This window comes from Heteronotia binoei, chromosome 5 (assembly GCF_032191835.1).
Source record: "Heteronotia binoei isolate CCM8104 ecotype False Entrance Well chromosome 5, APGP_CSIRO_Hbin_v1, whole genome shotgun sequence".
NCBI classification, from domain to species: Eukaryota; Metazoa; Chordata; class Lepidosauria; order Squamata; family Gekkonidae; genus Heteronotia; species Heteronotia binoei.
In genome coordinates, this window is record NC_083227.1 from 26909336 (window position 1) to 26930506 (window position 21171).

Sequence of the window (21171 nt, forward strand, 5' to 3'; positions counted from 1 at the left end):
GTTTAAGACATTCAGGGGTTCGAAACCAGTACTTTTGCTTAACTAATGCAATTTGTTTCTGAATGTCAGAGATCTCAAGCAACTCTAATTTTTTCCTTTCAATAAGTGTTTCTGACTCTGGGGTGATGTCACTATCACAATGTTTTCACAGCAGACTTTTTAGGGGGTGGTTTGCCCTTGCCTCCCCCGTCATCCATGCTCCCCCCCCCCGAAAGTTGGGTACTCATTTTACTGACCTCAGAAGGATGGAAGGCTGAGTCAACCTCGAGCCGGCAACTCAGGTCGTGAGCAGAGCTCGGACTGCAGTACCGCAGCTTTACCACTCTGCGCCATGGGCATACAGACTAACACAGCTACCCATCTTGATCTGTATAAGATTATAGTGAAATTCTTTCAAGCACCCATACAGAGAGTGGAAGGGGTGAGGCAAAGGGGGTCTCTCTCTCTCTCTGATGTGGGGCAGTTTCAGATGGGTAGTTGTGTTGGTCTGCCATAGAAGAGCAAAATGTAGGGCAGTGGATCTGCCACCTTACAGGGTCTTTCTCTTCCCCTCAACAGATGTGCGGATTGTCTATTGGGCAGCAAAGCAAATCTGACACAAATGCCAGGACTGCCCCAATCCAAAGGAAACCAACCTCAGAGAATTTCTCACTGCCCTGGTATGTAGGGAGCATGGAAGGATATGAATCCATCCAGAGAAAAAGGGAGGGCAGATGAACAGGTGTGACTCTGAGCATTATTTTCACGTCTGCTGCTGCTACCAGGGGAATTTCACTTACAGGAGAGTATTATTTCAGGAGGGCAAATGGCAAAACCTACCTTTTGCCTCGCTCAGCACCTGCAAGAAGCAAATGTTCAGAGAGGCCAGGGGCACTCAGGTGGGGAGCTGCCCCCCAATTGGATCAGCTTAATTGTGAAAGAGTCACATGTGGCTCCTGAGCCACAGTTTGGACATCCCAGTTCTGGAGGGATACTTGCATTTGCCTTGAGTGGGGCGAGGGGAGGGCACTGTGTGAGAATGCAAGCACTTTGGGGCTACTAGTGGGGGATGGGGCACAGGGTTGCCAGACCCAGGTTGGGAAACTCCTGGAGATTTGGGAACAGAGCCTGAGGAGAACAGGGACCTCAGTGGGGTACAATGCCATAGAATCCACTCTCCAAAGCTTCCATTTTATCCAGGGGAACTGATCTCTGGAGGTGAGCAGTAATTCTGGGGGGATCCCCAGGTCCTGCCTGGAGGCTGGCATCCCTAGGGGATGTGGGAGGAGCTGGACCCAGAGGGAACACAGGCCTGCCAGGATGAAGGGGAAAGTTAAAGGAGGGCGTTTTCATTTCCCCTAATTTCCTGCCTTCCCACCATTGGAGACACCTTCTTGCTCCCTCCTGCACGCTCCAAGCACCTCCCCATTCAGATCTGGATGAACAACAGCGATGCTTTTGCTATTAGGATCGGATAAATATTATTACCTGGGGATTCCTCAACCCCCCCCCCCCTAAAAAAAGCAGGGTACCTGGAGTGTTTTCATCTCCTGAGGCCAGCCCCTCTCCACCCTCTCTTGCACTGCAGAAGAATGCAAAGCGGACCCCCCCTCCCGTTAGCAGAAAGGGGGGGGAGCCCGGCTGCCCTCTCTAGGAAGCGAAACTCTGTAGATTTAACCCTCCCTCTGATGCAGTGCGGATGAGCAGCTGAAAAAGGCTCCATGGGTCTCCTGGACAAGTTCCAGCCAGAAAGCAAGAAGAGGGGATGTGTCTCTACCAATGTTGCCTCTTAAAGCTGAGTGAGTGTGAGCTAGCTCACAATTTTTTAGCCTCCAGCTCACCCATTTTTGTCTCCACTCAGGAAAAATGGCCCTAGAGCAAACTAATTGATGCAGTGAGCTCACAACTTTAATGTCAGTAACTCACAAAGTAGAATTTTTACTCACAAGACCTCACAGCTTAGAGCAAGGGTGTCAAATGTGCGGTTTTGGGGCTGAATCAGGCCCTTGGAGGGCCCCCAATCGGCCCCCAAGCAACTGGCTGTCATCTGCTTCCTTCTCCCTACATCTTGCTTCCTTCTGTATAACAGCTTGTTTTGTAAGGCTTGCTCAATTGCTCCATTGGCTGAGGCTCCTCCCTTGGGGAGGAAGGAGAGGAGACAGAGCTTGTTTCTCCAGGCTCTCTCAGTCGCATAGCCAAGCCTCTCTTCCTTCTATGGGCTGAGGCTCCTCCCCTCCCAATCCCCTGGGGAAGGAAGGAAAGAGCCAGAGCTTCCTTTGCCCAATGGGAGAAATACAAAGAAAGCACCTTTAAGACTGAGTGCTAACGTTTTAAGCATGTAGATAGATCCCAGTAGGCAGCCGTGTTGGTCTGAAGCAATAGAACAAAGCAGTAGACAAGTGCACCTTTAAGAATTGTGTCCATTCCCATATGTCTGATGAAGTCTGCTTGAGAGCATATGAAATCTTACATTCTGAATAAAACTTAGTTGGTCTTAAAGGTGCACTTGTCTACTGCTTTGTTTTAAGCATGTTTTAAGTTTTTAAAATATATATATCTAATTGTATTTGCCTGTTCTTTATAAAGTTTATATCTCTGCTATCTGATCTTAAACAGGTACACACATGGCCTGGCCCAACATGGCCCAACCTCAAAATCGCCTGGCCCAACCCAACAAGGTCTCATTTATGTCGGATACGGCCCTCAAAACAAATGAGTTCGACACCCCTGGCTTAGAGGGAACCTTAGTCTCTATCCCCCAACCTGGAAATATATGGGGAGATTTTTTTTTTTTAAATGAGAATTGGGCATTCAGAGAATGGGGTGCAGCAATCACTCCAGTGCTGACTTTACAAAAGAAATTCTGAAAGGAGAGAATCACTTGCAGGGAATTGGGGCAGGGAAACCTGCCGATAGGGAGGTGGAAATCTTGCTGGTGCTGTGCTTTTTCTGCACCGGCAACAGGGAAAGCACAAAATCCCGTCCTCCGGGCTATAGTTGCCGGATCTGGCTTGGGAAATTCCTGGAGATTAGTGTGAGGGGGGGGAAGGAATGGAAACCGTGGAAGGCGGGATTTGGGGAAGGTAGGGATACCAAGAAAAATCCAGTAGCACCTTAAAGACCAACAAAATCTTGTGGCAAATTTCGTTAGTCTTTTAAGGTGTTACTGGACTCTTGCTCTTTTCTAGTGTAGACAGTACGGTAGATAGTAGTTGTTCTATTACTGTCTGCTGCAGTCAGGCTAGCACAGCTGCTCATCTTGAACAGTTGTGATTTGGGCAGATCCCCAGGTTCCACCTGGAGGTTAACCATCCTACGCACCCAGCAACAAATTGCAAGAAGTCAACAGATTTTTTCCACCCTACATCGACTCTCTTGTACGTCCTGTTGACCACAGCTGCTTCATAATCCATGGAGCTCTCATAAGAACATAAGAGAAGCCATGTTAGATCAGGCCAATGGCCCATCCAGTCCAACACTCTGTGTCACACAGTGGCCAAATTTTTTTTATATACACACACACACACACACTGTGGCTAATAGCCACTGATGGACCTCTGCTCCATATTTTTATCTAAACCCCTCTTGAAGGTGGCTATGCTTGTGGCCGCCACCACCTCCTGTGGCAGTGAATTCCACATGTTAATCACCCTTTGGGTGAAGAAGTACTTCCTTTTATCTGTTTTAACTTGTTTGCTCAGCAATTTCATCGAATGTCCACGAGTTCTTGTATTGTGAGAAAGGGAGATAAGTACTTCTTTCTCTACTTTCTCCATCCCATGCATTATCTTGTAAACCTCTATCATGTCACCCCGCAGTCGACGTTTCTCCAAGCTAAAGAGTCCCAAGCGTTTCAACCTTTCTTCATAGGGAAAGTGTTCCAGCCCTTTAATCATTCTAGTTGCACTTTTCTGGACTTTCTCCAATGCTATAATATCCTTTTTGAGGTGCGGCGACCAGAACTGCACACCGTATTCCAAATGAGACTGCACCATCGATTTATACAGGGGCATTATGATACTGGCTGATTTGTTTTCAATTCCCTTCCTAATAATTCCCAGCATGGCGTTGGCCTTTTTTATTGCAAACGCACACGGTCTTGACATTTTGAGTTTGTCTTGACAGTTTGAGGTTGTGATCACACACACAAAACAGTGCACTGTCAGTGCACGTTCCAACTGGATTTTGCCAGTTCACGCAGTAAAATCCAGTTGGAAAGTGTATTGAAACTGGATTGAACGTGCATTATTTAGTGTGTGTGATTGTAGTTCTGCAATTGCTGACGTAGATCTCAGCGGACATGGATCGAGATGGGTCTCCATGTTAGTCTGTCTGTAGAAGCAGAAAAGATCAAGAGCCCTGTGGCACCTAAAAGACTAACAACATTTGTGGCAGGGAAAGAGTTTTTGTGAGTCACCTCTCCCTTCTTCAGATACAGCCAGAATGTGAGTCCATCTGTCCTATATATGTAAAAGTGGAGCAATTTCGGACGCCAAATGACATTAGAAGGAAATGACAATAGCAGGCATGATTGGACGAGGTGTAATATGCAGGGGGTACTACTAACTCTTGGCTCTCTTCTACTGCTGCAGGCCTCAGCAAACAGGGATGATGCTCTGGAAGCAAGGTCTCCTTCGGCTATGCAGGGGCCCAGCCATTTAAAGGCCAAACTAGAAGTGACAGGCCCAGTCTGTGGATGGTGCCCTTTTCATAGAATTGGAAGGGACCCCCGGGGTCATCTAATCCTAGAGCTGCCAAGCTCACGCCAGGGACGGGGCATCCTCTGCCCAGGAGGGCCCCAACCCACTGGCAGGGAGTAGACCGCTGGGGGGATCCCCACCCCCAAAGAGCCCCGCCGGCATGTGTTGTCCCTAGCATGATAATGTCACCCAGAAGTGATGTCATTGGGCCAGGGACGTCGTGCCAGGGATGTTTTAGGACTCATGCTAAAAACTCTATGATGCTATAGAGTTTTTAGCACAAGTCCTAGAGCTTTTTTGGTCTGAGGAAACAAATGAAAAGCAATGTACACAAATGAAACCTCACGTGACCTATGCGCATTAGGTTTTGTTTGTGTACACTGTACAATTTTATCTTGTACTGAGGCTATAGTTGGGCCCATAACAGTTTTTAAATTATCCTGTAATAAATACATGTTTAAAAAAATAATTTTGCATTATTGATATGTTTATGTTGGAGAATCAAATGCCAGCAAAGACAGCTGGCTGATGGTCTATCAGTAGAATCCCAGTAGATTGCCAACATTGTCTTGGGAGACTCCTGGAGATTTGGGGACAGTGTCTGAGGAGCTCAGTGCGGATGGAATGCCAGAGTGTCCACCCTCCGAAGTTGCCCTTTTTCTCCAGGGGAACTGATTTTTGTAGTCCGGAAATCAGCTGTAATTCCAGGAGATCTCCAGGCCCTTCCTGGAAGCTGTGCAACAAAAAGAATCTCATGGAAAGGAGAACTGGAGATTAAGAGTGATGCTCCGTGTAACCCCCCCCCCCCTCCCTCACACCCAATGTCGATTTCTTTCAATAAAGAACAGAGAATCACTTGCAATGGCTCAATTTTTTTTTTTCTTATTTTATATGCACAAAAATGCTCACAGGTACAAAAATAGTTGAAAGTAGCCCATGCCTTACACAAACTTCACAAGACTTGGTTTCCTTCCCCCAACAATGTGGCTTACAATTATATCTTTCAGTTTTGCAGCCAATACTTCTCAATATTCAAAATGCATACAAACAGCAACAGGCCTTTTGCTGGGCAGGTTTTTTCCTAAGCTTCCGCTCCTTCTCTACATACAACTTTTCTCCCATTTCTCAAAGACAGTCTCTGTTTTCCTCACAATATTTTCACACACAAGAAAAAAGTCTTTGGGAAATGGGAGAAAAGTTGTATATAGAGAAGGAGCCCCTGGCTCTGGGATTCAGAGATTTAGTACCTCTGAATGTGGAGATGACTCTCGGTCACCACGGCTAGTAACCATAGATAGACCTATCCAGGGCCGGCCTGCCCACTAGGCAAACTATAAGAAACAATGGCGACACAGTATCAGTGAGATATCCAAAAACAACTGTGTCAAAAATACCAAACTCTTAATACAAAATGCAAAAATTGTATCTATTATGAGAGTGCATAAGCATCCAAAACACACAGGAGTATTAAAAATATATTAGTCCAATAAGCAAAGTCCCATGCAGAAACATTCCATTTCATAGGGTGACTCCAAAGCAATTCATCAATCTTCTTAGAGTAGAATACTTCAAAGTAATCCAGCAGCGCGGAGTCCTCCCACTGGTGTCGGCTTCCAAAGGGAAATTCACCTTCACGTGATCACCGGCTTGCCACCACGTTCCGCTGCGATGCAGCTTCTTCATAAACCAACTCATAAAGTCATCCTGACAAGTCCTCCTACACGCCCATTTTCAGGATTAAGAATACTGAAATTCTTAATACACCAGCCTCATGTTTGTTTTGGATGCTTATGCACTCTCATAATAGATACAATTTTTGCATTTTGTGTTAAGTATTTGGTATTTTTGGCACAGTTGTTTTTGGATAGCTCACTAGGCAAACTAGGCATTTGCCTAAGACACCAACAGGGCGGGGGTGCTGGATCAGGCCCATTGGTTTTTCACATCCTGCCTCCCACCAGAGGCCAGCCAGAACCAAGTCAGCTTGTCTCAGAATTGATCAGGGGTTTGGACATATTTGATCTGTTTGATGACCTGTAAGAATGGAACACTGAAAATCACAAATCTGTTTGCAATTCAGGCCAGGCCTGTGGGGTTTTTTTTATTTAAGGCCACATCTTGGACCTGATGTCACAGGTGAAGTGGGTAGATAGTGATTTCAACAATAAAACTTTGAATTGGCCATTGTCTCAAGTGCCAAAATGTCCTCTTGCCCTTGCACTAATACCATCCAGAAGGATTGTGTACATTTGTGGGCTTTTACACAATAAAACTTCAAATCCATCATTTCCTCAGGTGTCAACACATCCTCTTCCTCTTGCGTTGATACCTTCTGGACAAAACAGGTGAGCAAATTCCTGCTGGAGCACAAACGCTGAACTCTTCACAAACAACATTTTGCTGCGGACGCTGGGTCTGTTTCTGAGGGCAGGACCCACTTCAGGGGCTCGCTCTTGATCTGCTGAACAACAGGAGGAAGGCAACACAATGGGACATCAATACAAGTGATAGCTTCTGTGTGAGGGCTTTTCTCTCCCTGCCCTCAAGGGCTCTTTTCACTATGAGGTAAAATATCGCATGGATTCAAATGGGAGCGGCAGCTTCTCTTTCCTTCCTCCTGGGGTTTTTGAAGGATGTCTTTCCCTCAGAGCGGGCTCCTTAAGTGCTGGCCTTGCCGTCGCTGTGAATGCTCTGGTGCCGAATGAGGTGAGCCTTGCGGATGAAATCCCGCCCGCAGGCTGGACATTTGTAAGGCTTCACCCCAGCATGGATCCGCTTGTGGTTGATCAGCCCAGAGCCAGAATGGAAGCGGCTCCCACACTGAGAACACTTGTAGGGCTTCTCCCCAGTGTGGGTTCTCTCGTGGACGGTAAGGAGGGAGTTGCGGCTAAAACACTTCCCACAGGACAGGCACTTGAAGGGCTTTTCCCCCGTGTGGCTTCTCTTATGGACAAGGAGGTGCGAACTCTGACTGAAGGTCTTCCCGCAGAAAGAGCATTTGTACGGCTTCTCTCCCGCATGGCTCCTCTGGTGATAAATGAGGCCTTGGCGGGAGTGGAAGCTGCTCCCGCACTGCGTACATTTGTAGGGTTTCTCCACGTCATGGGTCCGCTGGTGGAAGTGAAGGTGGGAACTCTTGCTGAAGGTTTTGCCGCAGATGGAACATTTATTGTACAGCTTATCCTGACCAGGGGCGCTTTCTCCTTTGGAAAGGGCTGAGTTCTGTCGGACGCCTTCCACCAAAGCCCCGCTTGAGTTTTGCATCGGTGGCAACATGGTTTCATTGACGGTCTTCTTGTTTGGTGTGGAAGAAATGGGGACCACTGGTCTGTTCCTGGTGCGGTTCCCTGGCTCAATCTTTGGCCTGTGCTGATTCTGAGGAATGGTTCCTGGCTCATGTTCAGGAAAACCACTCTCAGGGGCTCTTCTTTGGCATGTCCAGGCTGTTTCCACTTGCCTGGGTCTTTCCTGTTCATTGTTCACTTGGCTGTAATCTTAAGAATGAGAAGGAAGAAAAAGACTCTTGATGCCATATAGTAGCAAGGGAGGGGGTGTGGCTCAGTAGTAGAGCATCTGCTTGGCACCCCTCTGTGTGATTTAAATCAGTGGCTACCAACCTTTTTGTCACCAGGTTCCGGTTTCATGGAAGGTCCCAGGTTCAGTCCCCACCATCTCCAGTTACAGGACTTCAGGTATTGGGAAGGATCCCTCTGTGCCTGAGGTTCCTAACTTAGTAGACAATCCTCATCCACCCTTCTAGTTCAAAAACTGAAACTTGTGCATAAGACTATCTACAGATAAGAACATAAGAGAAGCCATGTTGGATCAGGCCAATGGCCCATCCATTCCAACACTCTGTGTCACACAATGGCAAAAAAACCAGGTGCCATCAGGAGCTCCATCAGTGGGGCCAGGACACTAGAAGCCCTCCCACTGTGGCCCCCCTCCAAGCACCAAGAATACAGAGCATCACTGCCCCAGACAGAGAGTTCCAGCAATACACTGTGGCTAATAGCCTCTGATGGACCTCTGCTCAATATGTTTATCCCTTGCTGACTTGATTACGGGTTCAGTAGTATGCCGGACAACAGGGCCAGTGTAAGGCTTCTTGGGCTGTAAGGCCCCCCCAGCCCTCCTGCCCTGACTTCCTGCCTCACTGCCCTTCCTCCCGCCCTCCCTTGCTTTTCCCCCTGTGGCCCCACCATAACGGCCTCTGCCTCCTCCTTCTTAGGTGCAAGGGTGAAAGCTGGGAGGGTGGGGGCCGCCCCTTCCCTCCCGGGTGATTTAAATCAGGGGTCCCCAACCACCAGGCCGTGGACCAGTACCAGGCTGTGGCCTGCTAGCAACCAGGCCGTGGAGCGAGGCAGAGGCACTACACTGGCCACGCCCACTTGGAACCCAGGTGGACAAAAGTGCAGTGCAGCCTCACTCCGAGGCAGGGAGGCACCGTCGGAATGAGGCCACACCAACTCTTTTGTCCACCCGAGTCCCAGGCCAGTAGAAGAGGCAGCGCTGCTGCAACCTTAGCTCAACAATCTCCATTCCTTGGACAGTGGTTGACTGCTTGTGAGTTGCACACGCTCCTGTTTGTTTTGTTAGCTCTGGGGGCGTTGTCCCGGCAGCCCGACTTTGCAAGAGACTCTGATTTTAATGAGCACCTCTCCCCCATCTGTATTTTGCTGTGGAGTTTTAATGTGACTATTTGCTTACAGGACTGGCCGTCCGTTGCAATGGGAGTTTTGTTTTTGTTTTAATATTATCTTCTCTCTAATAAACTGTGTTGGACTTTAAGTGAAGACCCTGGTGTGGAACAGCATTATTTCCAAGTACGTCTTTCCCCTGGAATCGAACCCTAAATCAGAAGGGCTTGACCTTTGAGGGAGCAACCCCCGTGAAGATAAAACAGACTGAATTTTGTCTGCCTGGATGCTGAGCAGGCTTAATTGCTGGTGGGAGAGAGCTGGGGAGAGGCTCTGAACTCACACAGGAAGGTGCGATAGAAATTGATTGATTGAATGAATCAATCAATCAATCAATGGTCGTATAGTGTGCATGGCTAAGAATATTTCCCCAAATTCTACTGATAAAAGCTGGCTGAAACTGCTTCTGAAACATGAACCCATGAATCTGTCTGAATGATGAACCCTTGGTCCATCAGCATTCAGTATTGTCTACTCAGGCTGGCAGCAACTCCCCAGGGTCTCAGGCAGAGGTCTTTCACACCACCTACTGTTTGATCCTTTAAACTGGAGATGCCAGGGATTGAACCTGGAACCTTCTGCATGCTCTATCACTGTGCCACGGCATGTTACTCAGGGCTTTTTTTTGTTGCAGGAACTCCTTTGCCTATTAGGCCACACACCCCTGATGTAGCCAATCCTCCAGGAGCTTAGAGGGCTCTTCTTACAGGGCCTAATGTAACCTCCAGGAGGATTAGCTGCATCAGGGGTGTGTGGCCTAATATGCAAAGGAGTTCCTGCTACAAAAAAAGCCCACTGTTACTCCCATTCTGCAATCAGTCCTTTGGCTGCCCAGCAGTTACCTAAGAGGCTGCTCTCGCTTTCTCTCTCCTGCTTGGCTTCCCTGCGAGGCTGGCTGTGGCTGGGATCCAAGGGAGCAGTCTCCACCTCTGGAAAACGCTTCTCTCCCTCCTCCGATGGTATCAGCTCCTGAAAACAGTCATCAAGGTCCAGTTTTAGCAAGAACAGAACCACGAGGACAGAACAGCAGATTCAACCGATCAAAGTAATCACCTATTTGGCCCAGCGCACTGTTTCCAACAGAGGACAGTTGGATGCTTCTGAAAAGCCCACAAACGGCACAAATGAGGGTTGCCAATTCCAGGCTGGAAAATTCCTGGAGATTTGGAGATGGAAAATGGGGAGAGGAAGGATTTGGGAAGGGGAGGGACCTGGACTGGGTACAATACCATACAGTAGGGGTGGCCAAACTGTGGCTTGGGAGCCACATCTGGCTCTTTCACACGTATGTGGCTCTTGAAGTCCCCACCATCCCACTGGCCAGCTTGGACAATGGTTTCTTTCCACCTCTTCCTCCCTCTCCATCTATTTTCCTTCCTTCCTCCCTCCCTCCCGTCTTGTGGCTCTCAAACATCTGATGTTTATTCTATGTGGCTCTTACATTAAGCAAGTTTGGCCACCCCTGCCTTAGAGGAATGTTACAAGGATCAAGCTACAGCCAATCCAATATTATCAAAATAAATATTTATTATGTGGTGCATGCAACATTAAAATTAAAAACACAGGACCTGAATATCAGGTTGCGTTAAGAGTCAAAGAAAGCTTTACATAAGCTGTAATACTTTCCCAAATAAAGTTGAACATGTCAAATGACCAACACAAGACCATATGCGTTTCAGCCTCACACTTTTACTGACGCCTGAGGAAGGCCCCTGAGGCTGAAATGCGTACACCACATAACAAATATTTATTTTGGTAATAGTTTATTGACTGTACGGGAAAAAGGCTGATCATTAGCACAGCTCATTTGCATAACTCATTTGCATATGCCACGCTTCCTGGCTATCACTGGAAGGTGTACTAAATTATATCAGCTCAGCATCTACCTTAAAATACTTCCTGAATTGGAATTGTCATCATAAAACCTTACTCCCATCATACTTTTTACAATTATTTTCTCCTATGTGACCACAGTGGCATGAGGAAGATTTCCATCTGTCTCCTTTTTATGTTTGGATTATTTCCCCATTTTTGTGTGTGTGGGGGGGGATAGTAGAAAGTTTGTCAGATCTTAGAGTTCAGCAAAATTCTCACAGGGGGTTTGAACAATGGAGTCCATAAGCAAGGCTTTTTTGCGGGGGGGGGGGGGGGGGGGGGGTGGTAAGAAAGAAAGCACAATAAAATGTAGAGGTTCTGGAGCTCTGCTCCTGTGAGCTCCTGCTCCAAATGAGGCCTGCTTGTAGCATTCCAGTATCTTTTGGGTTGAGTTTTGTTTTCCCTCCTTTTGTCTTTGTTTATGATGCCATAGAGCCCACCCTCTACAGATGTTATTTTCTCCATGGGAACTGATCTCTGTAGTCTGAAGATCAATTGTCATTTCAAGTGAACTCCAGTCTCTACCTGGTGGTTGGCAACCCTTTTTTCTCCATGGCATTCCCTGTCTCTCACCTGACGCTTCCATCTCTCTGTTTCCTGCTGCCTCCGCAGGAACTCCTCGGCCAGGGCCACCGCCTGGGAACAAGTATCAGGCCCACATTCCCTCACCAAACTCTGGATCTCAAATGGCAGGATGCTGAGGAACTGCTCCAGGATCAGCAACTCCAGGATTTGCTCCTTGGTGCACCGCTCAACCTTCAGCCACCGACAACAGAGCTCCTGGAGTCGGCTGTGAGCCCCTCTTGGTCCATCGGCCTCCTGGTAGCAGAAGCGCCGGAAGTGCTGGCGTTGCTTCTCCCGGCTGAGGGCATCCCCTCGCAAGATGGCCACCTTCACCTTCCCATAGTCACCCTTGTCCCTCACGTCCAAGCCACTGAAGGCCCACTCAGCCGGCCCACTGAGAGCTGGCAGGAGTCGGGCCACCCACTCTCCCCTGGGCCACCGGCAGGCTTTGGCCACTTGCTCAAAAGAGGTCAAGAAAGCTTTGGTGTCATCCCAGGGCGTGGGCTCCTCTGGCAGCGGCGGGATTCCCCATCCTGAGTGAGGAGACTCCACTTCCTTCAGGAACTGCTGCCACTGAGCCTCCCAACACTGGAGTAGGCCTTCGCTGGGTTCTTGTTTCACCTTTTGCTGTGCTGGTGTCCTTTTGGAGAATTTCCTGAGGCTCCCAGATTGGAGGACGTGAGGTGTTTTGCTTCGTCCGTCTGGCACAACCACTGTTTTGAGGCTTAGCAGTTCATCCATTTTCAAGCCAGAAAAACCTTTCTGGACTCTCACAGTCTCTCCCTCGATTCAAGAGGAAGACACCGAAGAGGTCATGGATTTGGAGGCTGGGGAGGTAGTCTTTCTTTCTGGCTGAAAGAGATGGGAAAGGGAACAAGAAGGAATGAACATTAACAAGATGTCAACACACAAAGCTACCTTTTTCAGAAGAGGGTTGCCAACCTCCAGGTGGGAGTAATCCTAGAGTACCACAGTAAAGGACAAATCAAACACACAAAAAACTGTGGAAAAATAACGAACCACTATTCCAAAATCCAAGAGCCCCATGAGTTCGATCCCTGGCAGAAGCTGCGTTCAGGTAGCCGGCTCATGGTTGACTCAGCCTTCCATCCATCCGAGGTCGATAAAATGAGTCCCCAGCTTGCTGGGGGGAGAATGTAGATGACTGGGGAAGGCAATGGCAAACCACCCCGTAAAAACTCTGCCGTGAAAATGTTGCGAAAGCAACGTCACCCCAGAGTCAGAAACGACTGGTGCTTGCACAGGGGACTACCTTTACCTTTTTGTTCCAAAATCTAAAATTTTAAACACCAGTTACACAATATATAAATGGAAAAATATTAAATTCAATATATTTAGCAAAAAAATCACTCTAGATAATATAACAAGATAGAACACATTACAAATTCACAGTTCCTAAGTGTGTGAGTTCAGAATTCAAAGTTCCATACATGCATGTCATTGTCTGACCTCAAACACTTTAAAGACAATTCACCCGCTCCTGTGGGTAAATTAAAGTGCCAGTGTTTGCAATGATTCTGTGCAACGCAACTCTCCCTCTCTCTTTGTTGAATCCTTTTCTCAAATTCCAAGCAGCATGATTATAAGGCTTCACTCATTCAACATGACAATTTTGCAAAGGTGGGTGCAGATATAGCCTCTGACAGTGACACTCACGTGTGTTACTGTTTCTGATGGAACCTTCCTCAAAGAGACGTCTCCCACTCGTCAGTTCACATCGGATCACTTTCACACAGCACCAAGCACGGATAAAGTGTGTGAAAGTGATCCGATGGGACAGGGGATCCCCCCATATGGAGGCCCTCCCCCTGCTTCAGGGTTATCAGAAAGTGGAAGGGAGGAGGGAAATGTCGGCTGGGCACTCCATTATTCCCTATGGAGATCAATATAAATGCGAAGAATAAAAAAATTCCCATAGGGTATAATGCGGAATTGATCCATGGATATCTGGGGCTCTGGGAGGGCTGCTTTTTGAAGTGGAGGCACCGAATTTTCAGCATAGCACCCAGGGCTGCTCCTCAAGACATCCCCCAAGTTTCTAAAAGGTTGGATCAAGGGTCCAGTTCTATGAGCCCCAGAAGAAGGTTCCCCTTATCCATTATTTTCAAATGGATGGAAGGCATTTAAAAGGCATGTGGTCCCTTTAAATGTGATGGCCAGAACTCCCTTCAGAGTTCAATCTCACTTGTCACATTTTTGCTCATGGCTCCACCCCCAAAGTCCCCAGATATTTCTTGAGTCAGATATGGCAACACTAAACAAGGGGTAATCTGGTATCTGGGTAAAACCATTTTAAATTGGGGGGGGGGGGTGTCCTCATTGGCTACAGTACATGAAAGCATTCTCGGCATGTTGAAAAAAATACTAGGGGGGGAAGTTCTAGGCTACCTTATTTCTCCCTAGATGTTAGGTTTCCATGTGATTTTTTTCCAGGATGGAGGAACATTTAACCAGTAGGTTGTCATCTCCAGGTTGGGAAAAGGCCTGGGGATTTGGGGGTGGAGCCTAGGGGAAGGTGGGGTTTGGGGAAGGGGGAGGAACCTCAGGGACATATAATGCCATAGAGCAGGGGTGGCCAAACTGTGGGTTGGGAGTCACATGTGGCTCTTTCACACATATTGCGTGGCTCTTGAAGCGCCCACCACCCCATCGGCCTGCTTGAATAATGTATTTAATGTTAAAGTTGCTTTCTTTTCACCTCTTCCTCCCCCATCTATCTGCTTTCCTGCCTGCCTACCTTGCAGCTCTCAAACATCTGACATTCATAAGGGTGGAATTCTAACAGGAGCTCCTTTGCATATTAGGCCACACACCAGTGATGTAGCCAATCCTCCAAGAGCTTACAGGGCTCTCTTTTGTAAGCTCTTGGAGGATTGGCTACATCAGGGATGCGTGGCCTAATATGCAAAGGAGCTCCTAGTAGAATTCCACCCCTGGATGTTCATATGTTGCAGCTTTCAGACATCGAAGCAAGCAAACGCTGAGCAAATTTGGCCACCCCCACCATAGAGTTTGCCACTGAAGCTACCATTTTCTCCAAAGGGAACCAATCACGTTAGTCTGCAGACCAACCGCAGTTTCAGGAAATCTTCCAGGAACTGGCAATGCTACTGTGAACTTCTCTTTATGTTCTGAATTGGTCCAGGTAGAAGAAGAAGAAGAAGACGACGACGACTGCAGATTTATACCCCAGAGCCAGACACTCAGAACGTCTTGCAATCTCCTATATCTTCCCCCCACAACAGACACCCTGCGAGGTGGGTGGGGCTGAGAGGGCTCTCACAGCAGCTGCCCTTTCATACATAGACTGACCACCTTTGTAAGACCTTCACAGCTGACTCCCTCCTAGGGTTGCCAGGCCAGCTATGGGTCGAGAAATACCTGGAGATTATGGGGGTGGAGCATGGGGAGGGCAGGGTTTGGGGAGGGGAGGGGAGAGACCTGAACAAGATATCATGTCATACAGCCCACCCTCTAAAGCAGCCCTTCCCCTTAAAACAAAATCCCTGCAGTGACAGAAAACCAGCATGTCAGAGTTAGGACCTATCTCCCTGACCCATTACCTTTCTGTGTGCAAGGAATCTTTTTACAGGAGCACCACCTTTCTGTATGACCTATTGCAGACTATACATAGGCTGACCACTTCTGTATGATGACCCAGCCCTCTTGGTGGTGTTTTTTCTTTTTTGCAAACTTTCTCCTTTACCCAATTTTCCCTCCTCCTTTTAACTCACCCAGTTCCCCAGAATCAGGATTATTCCTTTGCAGCCCTGGTATGAATCTCTGTATACTAATGCAGTATAAGAAAGTGTCCAAAAATACAGCCTCAAATATAAATAAAATCCAGTTTCCGGCAGGAGGGGGAAAGAGGAAAGAGCAGGAAGAGGGGCTTTCACTGTTTACATCCTGGATCAGTTCTGACTACTTCCCTTTTGCCCATCTAGGAATTATATCCTCCACTGTGATCTATAGATTTAACTACAGAAAGCCCAATTCCATGTATTAACATTGGGGGAAAATGACACTGTAGCTTTCTTTGCTGTTGTTTCACATTTTATTCTTAACATTTGTGTAACACTTTTATTTATTTAGCAACTGGCCTCTCCAGAGACCTGCTAGAGGTGACTCACAAAGGAAAAACAACTCAACCAAACATTAATAATAAGAATGTAATAATTTAATAAGAAGATTTATATCCCGCCCTCCACTCCAAATCTCACAGTTCTTTCGAGGACAGTTCTGCAAAAGCTATGGCTGGCCCAAGGCGATTCAAGCAGCTGCAAATGGAGGAATGGGGAATTAAACCTGGTTCTCCCAGATAAGAGTCCACAAACGTAACTACTACACCAAACTGACTCTCTGATATTAAACAATTCAGGTGTTTAAAGCACATTTCATACATGATATTGTTATCATTCTTACAGAAAGCTATATTGGTAGAAATTCAGTAGACAGATCTTTCCATATAGAGTCCATTTTTATTTCAGTGCAAGATGCTAGATCAATACATACAGATAGATCGAGATGGGTAGCCATGTAGGAGAAAAGAGCAAGAGCCCAGGAGCACCTTAAAGACTAACAACATTTGTGGCCGGAGAGGAGCTTTTCTGAGCCTCTGCTCACTTCTTCTTCAAGATATCTGAATAATTAAGCCGTGACTCATGAAAGTGCTGCCACAAATTTTATGAAGTCTTTAAGGTGCTAATTGACTCTTGCTCTGTTCTATGCAAATAGAAGTCGATTTAATTGGATATATGTAAGGCTACCAACTTTAATTTTTTTTTTTCTTTACTGATGCCTTGAATAGCCACATAATCTGCAGAATCCGGAGGAGAGGTTTGCAAGTGGCTACTAGCCATGGTGACAGAGGTGAACCTCCGAATTCACAGGCTCTGCATCCCAGTGCCAAGAGGCAAAATTAGGCGACATTCTTGGCCTCTATGCTCTGTTGTTGGCCCTCCAGAGAAACTGGTTGGTTACTGTGTGAGACAGGATGCTGGACTAGATGGAACGTCGGTCTTATCCTCTTCTTATGTAGGCCTCAGCCTCTATGCCCTGCTGGGCATTCAATGAAATTGTTGAGCAGTCAGGTTAAAACGGATAAAAGGAAGTACTTCTGCACCCAAAGGGTGATTAACATGTGGAATTCACTGCCACATGAGGTGGCGGCGGCTACAAGCATAGCCAGCTTTAAGAGGGGATTGGATAAAAATATAGAGCAGAGGTCCATCAGTGGCTATTAGCCAGTGTGTGTGTGTGTATGTCGGCCACTGTGTGACACAGAGTGTTGGATTGAATGGGCCATCGGCCTGATCCAACATGACTTCTCTTATGTTCTTATGTTGACCCTGCAGAGGCCACTGTATGAGACAGAATGCTAGAATAGATGGACTATTGATCTGATCCAGCAGGGCTCTTCTGATGTTCTTATGACGGCCTCAGCCTCTCTGCCCTGTTGTTGGCCGTCTCTAGAAGAACTGGTTGGCCACTGTGTGAGACAGGATGCTGGACTAGACTAGATGGACCATTGATCTAATCCATCAGGGCTCTTCTTATGTTCTTATGAAGGTCTCAGCCTCTCTGCCCTGTTGTTGACCCTACAGAGGAACTAGTTTACCAGTTTGTGAGTCAGGATGCTGGACTAGGTGGGCCACTCATCTGACCCAGCAGGGCTCATGTTCTTAGAAAAAACTGCTGAGATGCCTATAGCTGCTTCATTTCCCTCTCTTCCTCATGAATGCTCCAGAGAGAGATCTTGGGGTCGTGGTAGATAACTCACTGAAAATGTCAAGACCGTGTGCGTTTGCAATAAAAAAGGCCAACGCCATGCTGGGAATTATTAGGAAGGGAATTGAAAACAAATCAGCCATTATCATAATGCCCCTGTATAAATCGATGGTGCGGTCTCATTTAGAGTACTGTGTGCAGTTCTGGTCGTCGCACCTCAAAAAGGATATTATAGCATTGGAGAAAGTCCAGAAAAGGGCAACTAGAATTATTAAAGGGCTGAAACTTTCCCTATGAAGAAAGGTTGAAACGCTTGGGACTCTTTAGCTTGGAGAAACGTCGACTGCGGGGTGACATGATAGAGGTTTACAAGATAATGCATGGGATGGAGAAAGTAGAGAAAGAAGTACTTTTCTCCCTTTCTCACAATACAAGAACTCGTGGGCATTCGATGAAATTGCTGAGCAGACAGGTTAAAATGGATAAAAGGAAGTACTTCTTCACCCAAAGGGTGATTAACATGTGGAATTCACTGCCACAGGAGGTGGTGGCGGCTGCAAGCATAGCCACCTTCAAGAGGGGGTTAGATAAAAATATGGAGCAGAGGTCCATCAGTGGCTATTAGCCACAGTGTGTATATGTGTGTGTGTGTGTGTGTATATATATATATATAAATTTTTTTGGCCATTGTGTGACACAGAGTGTTGGACTGGATGGGCCATTGGCCTGATCTAACATGGCTTCTCTTATGTTCTTAACTGAAAGAATTCTCAAACATTACAAAACAGATAGATCCAAGCGGGCAGCCGTGTTGGTCTGAAGCAGTTGAACAAAGCAGGAGTCAAGTGGTACCTTTAAGACCAACCAATTTTTATTTAGAATGTAAGTTTTCGTGTGCTCTTAAGCACACTTCATCAGGCGAGGAATTACAAAACAGAAAAACTGAGACTACAGCTCTTGAGAAAAAGCAAGAGGCCTGGCTCTCCATCATACACTCCCATGTGATATAGAAGAAGACTATAGATTTATACCCTGCCAGTCTGAATCAGTCTCAGAGTGGCTTACAATCTCATTTATCTTCTTCTTCCCCCACAACAGACACCCTGTGAGGTGGGTGGGGCTGAGAGAGCTCTGACAGAAGCTGCCCTTCCAAGGACAACTCCTGTGATAGCTATGGCTGACCCAAGGCCATTCCAGCAGCTGTAAGTGGAGGAGCGGGGAATCAAACCCGGTTCTCCCAGATAAGAGTCCACACACTTAACCACTACACCAAACTGACTCTCAATACATATTCTCAATAGATTTTTTTTTTATCTCTATCATGCTCTTAAAAAATAATCATATCTGTACCCTGGTATTCCTTTAAGATGCTCAGTTAGGGTTGCCAGGTCTTCCTCCCTGGCCACTGGTGAGGAATGGGGGGAATAGGGTTGCTAGATCCGGGTTGGGAAGATTTGGGAGTAGAGTCTGAGGACCATGGGGCAATATTTTTAAGAAGAACTGAAGAAATGCAGATTTATATCTTGCCCTTCTCTCTGAATCAGAGTCTCAGAGCAGTTTACAATCTCCTTTATCTTCTTCCCGCACAACAGACACCCTGTGAAGTGGGTGGGGCTGAGAGAGCTCTCACAGCAGCTGCCCTTTCAAGGACAACTCTTGCAAGAGCTATGGCTGACCCAAGGTCATGCCAGCAGCTGCAAGTGGAGGAGTGGGAAATCAAACCAGATTCTCCCAGATAAGAGTCCATGCAATTAACCACTACACCAAACTGGCTCTTAAGATTTTTTAATAAAGATGTTTGATAGTCATATTTTTCTTAGTGATTAAACAGTTTTCTACATACCTTGAAGGACATCTCCTGATTTGAAGGCATGAAGGAAAGGAAGCTAATCCATTGGGATACAGATTTATACATTTATGGCTGTCTTATTAGGTTGCCCATACAAACTCATGATTTGTTATTGATGATTCAACAGGAGTGTTCATACAAGGTTGGCATGTTTGTGGCTACAGATGGAGAATGATGTGATTTTGTATAATGGAATGTATAGTGTCCAGATCACGTGATGTGGAATGTATATTGTCCAGATCTGCTCTGGTAAGACCTCACCTGGAGTATTGTGTTCAGTTTTGGGCACCACATTTTAAGAAGGATATAGACAAGCTGGAACAGGTCCAGAGGAGGGCAACAAAGATGGTGAGGGGTCTGGAGACCAAGTCCTATGAGGAAAGGTTGAAGGAGCTGAGGATGTTTAGCCTGGAGAGGAGGCGTCTGAGAGGTGGTATGATCACCATCTTCAAGTACTTGAAGGGCTGTCATATAGAGGGTGGTGTGGAATTGTTTTCTGTGGCCCCGGAAGGTAGGACCAGAACCAATGGGTTGAAATTAAATCAAGAGTTTCTGGCTCAACATTAGAAAGAACTTCCTGTTAGAGTGGTTCCTCAGTGGAACAGGCTTCCTCGGGAGGTGGTGGGCTCTTCTTCCTTGGAGGTTTTTAAACAGAGGCTAGATGGCCATCTGACAACAATGAAGATTCTGTGAATTTAGGGGGAGGTGTTTGTGAGTTTCCTGCATGGTGCTGGGGGTTGCACTAGATGACCCTAGAGGTCCCTTTCAACTCTATGATTCTATGTAAAATGATGTCATTTTGTATATTGGAATTTGTGAAACTATATGCCTTCATACATTTCATATGATAAATAGTGGCTACATATTATTCTTCACAGGGAGGTGAACTATTGTTGTTACCGGTTTCCTCCATGGTCCCATTTCACTAGCTTGTCACGTTGACCCTGCTCTCTTTCTGAAATGCTTGGTTAGGTGCCAAGGGCAGCACTGGCAAGCATCATGGTCCGAGAACACAGATATAAAGCATCTTGAGCATGGCTCAAGGTATTGGCCCCACATGAGCCATCAGCATTTGCTTGGATTTTCTCTGTGTTGCGCTCGTTTCAAACCAGTTTCCTCTCCTGTAGAGATGTGGGTTTCTGGACTCAGCTCTGCTTCTTCCACTGCAAATCACAGCTCCCCATCTGTAACAATTTTAAACAGTCTCAAATCCTTCCAAGCTAGGGATGCCGCCCAGACTTCAGGCAGGACCTGGGGATAAGCTGGAATGGGAGCTCGTTTCCAGACTACAGAGATCAGTTGTCCGTGGGGGGGTGGGGAGGGATGCTGTGGACGGTGGAATCGGCAGCTTTGGACTCCACTGTGGTCCCTGTCTTCATAAGAACATGAGAAGACATGTTAGATCAGGCCAATGGCCCATCCAATCCAACACTGTGTCACACAGTGGCCAAAAACCCCCCACAGGTGCCATCAGGAGATCCACCAGTGGAGCCAGGACACTAGATGCTCTCCCACTGTTGTCTCCCAAGCACCAAGAATAAAGAGCATCACTACCCCAGACAGAGTTCCATCCACACCCTATGGCTAATAGCTACTGATGGACCTCTGCTCCATGTTTATCCAATCCCCCCTTGAAGCTATGCTTGTAGCTGCCACCACCTCCTGTGGCAGTGAATTCCACATGTTAATCACCCTTTGGGTGAAGAAGTACTTCTTTTATCCATTCTAACCCGACTGCTCAGCAATTTCATGGAGT

At 46.9% G+C, this 21171-nt stretch overlaps 1 protein-coding gene across 1 annotated transcript; it reads right to left on the reverse strand.

Moving 5' to 3' along the window:
* Window positions 1–5535: 5535 nt before the first annotated feature.
* On the reverse strand, window positions 5536–15749 carry LOC132571288 (zinc finger and SCAN domain-containing protein 12-like). Its single transcript, XM_060238059.1, has 4 exons — window positions 15574–15749; window positions 11828–12670; window positions 10222–10348; window positions 5536–8173 (listed from the first exon to the last, which is right to left on the reverse strand). The coding sequence occupies exons 2-4, from the start codon at window positions 12557–12559 to the stop codon at window positions 7338–7340; spliced, it is 1695 nt and encodes a 564-aa protein (XP_060094042.1). The 5' UTR covers window positions 12560–12670; window positions 15574–15749; the 3' UTR covers window positions 5536–7337.
* Window positions 15750–21171: the final 5422 nt, after the last annotated feature.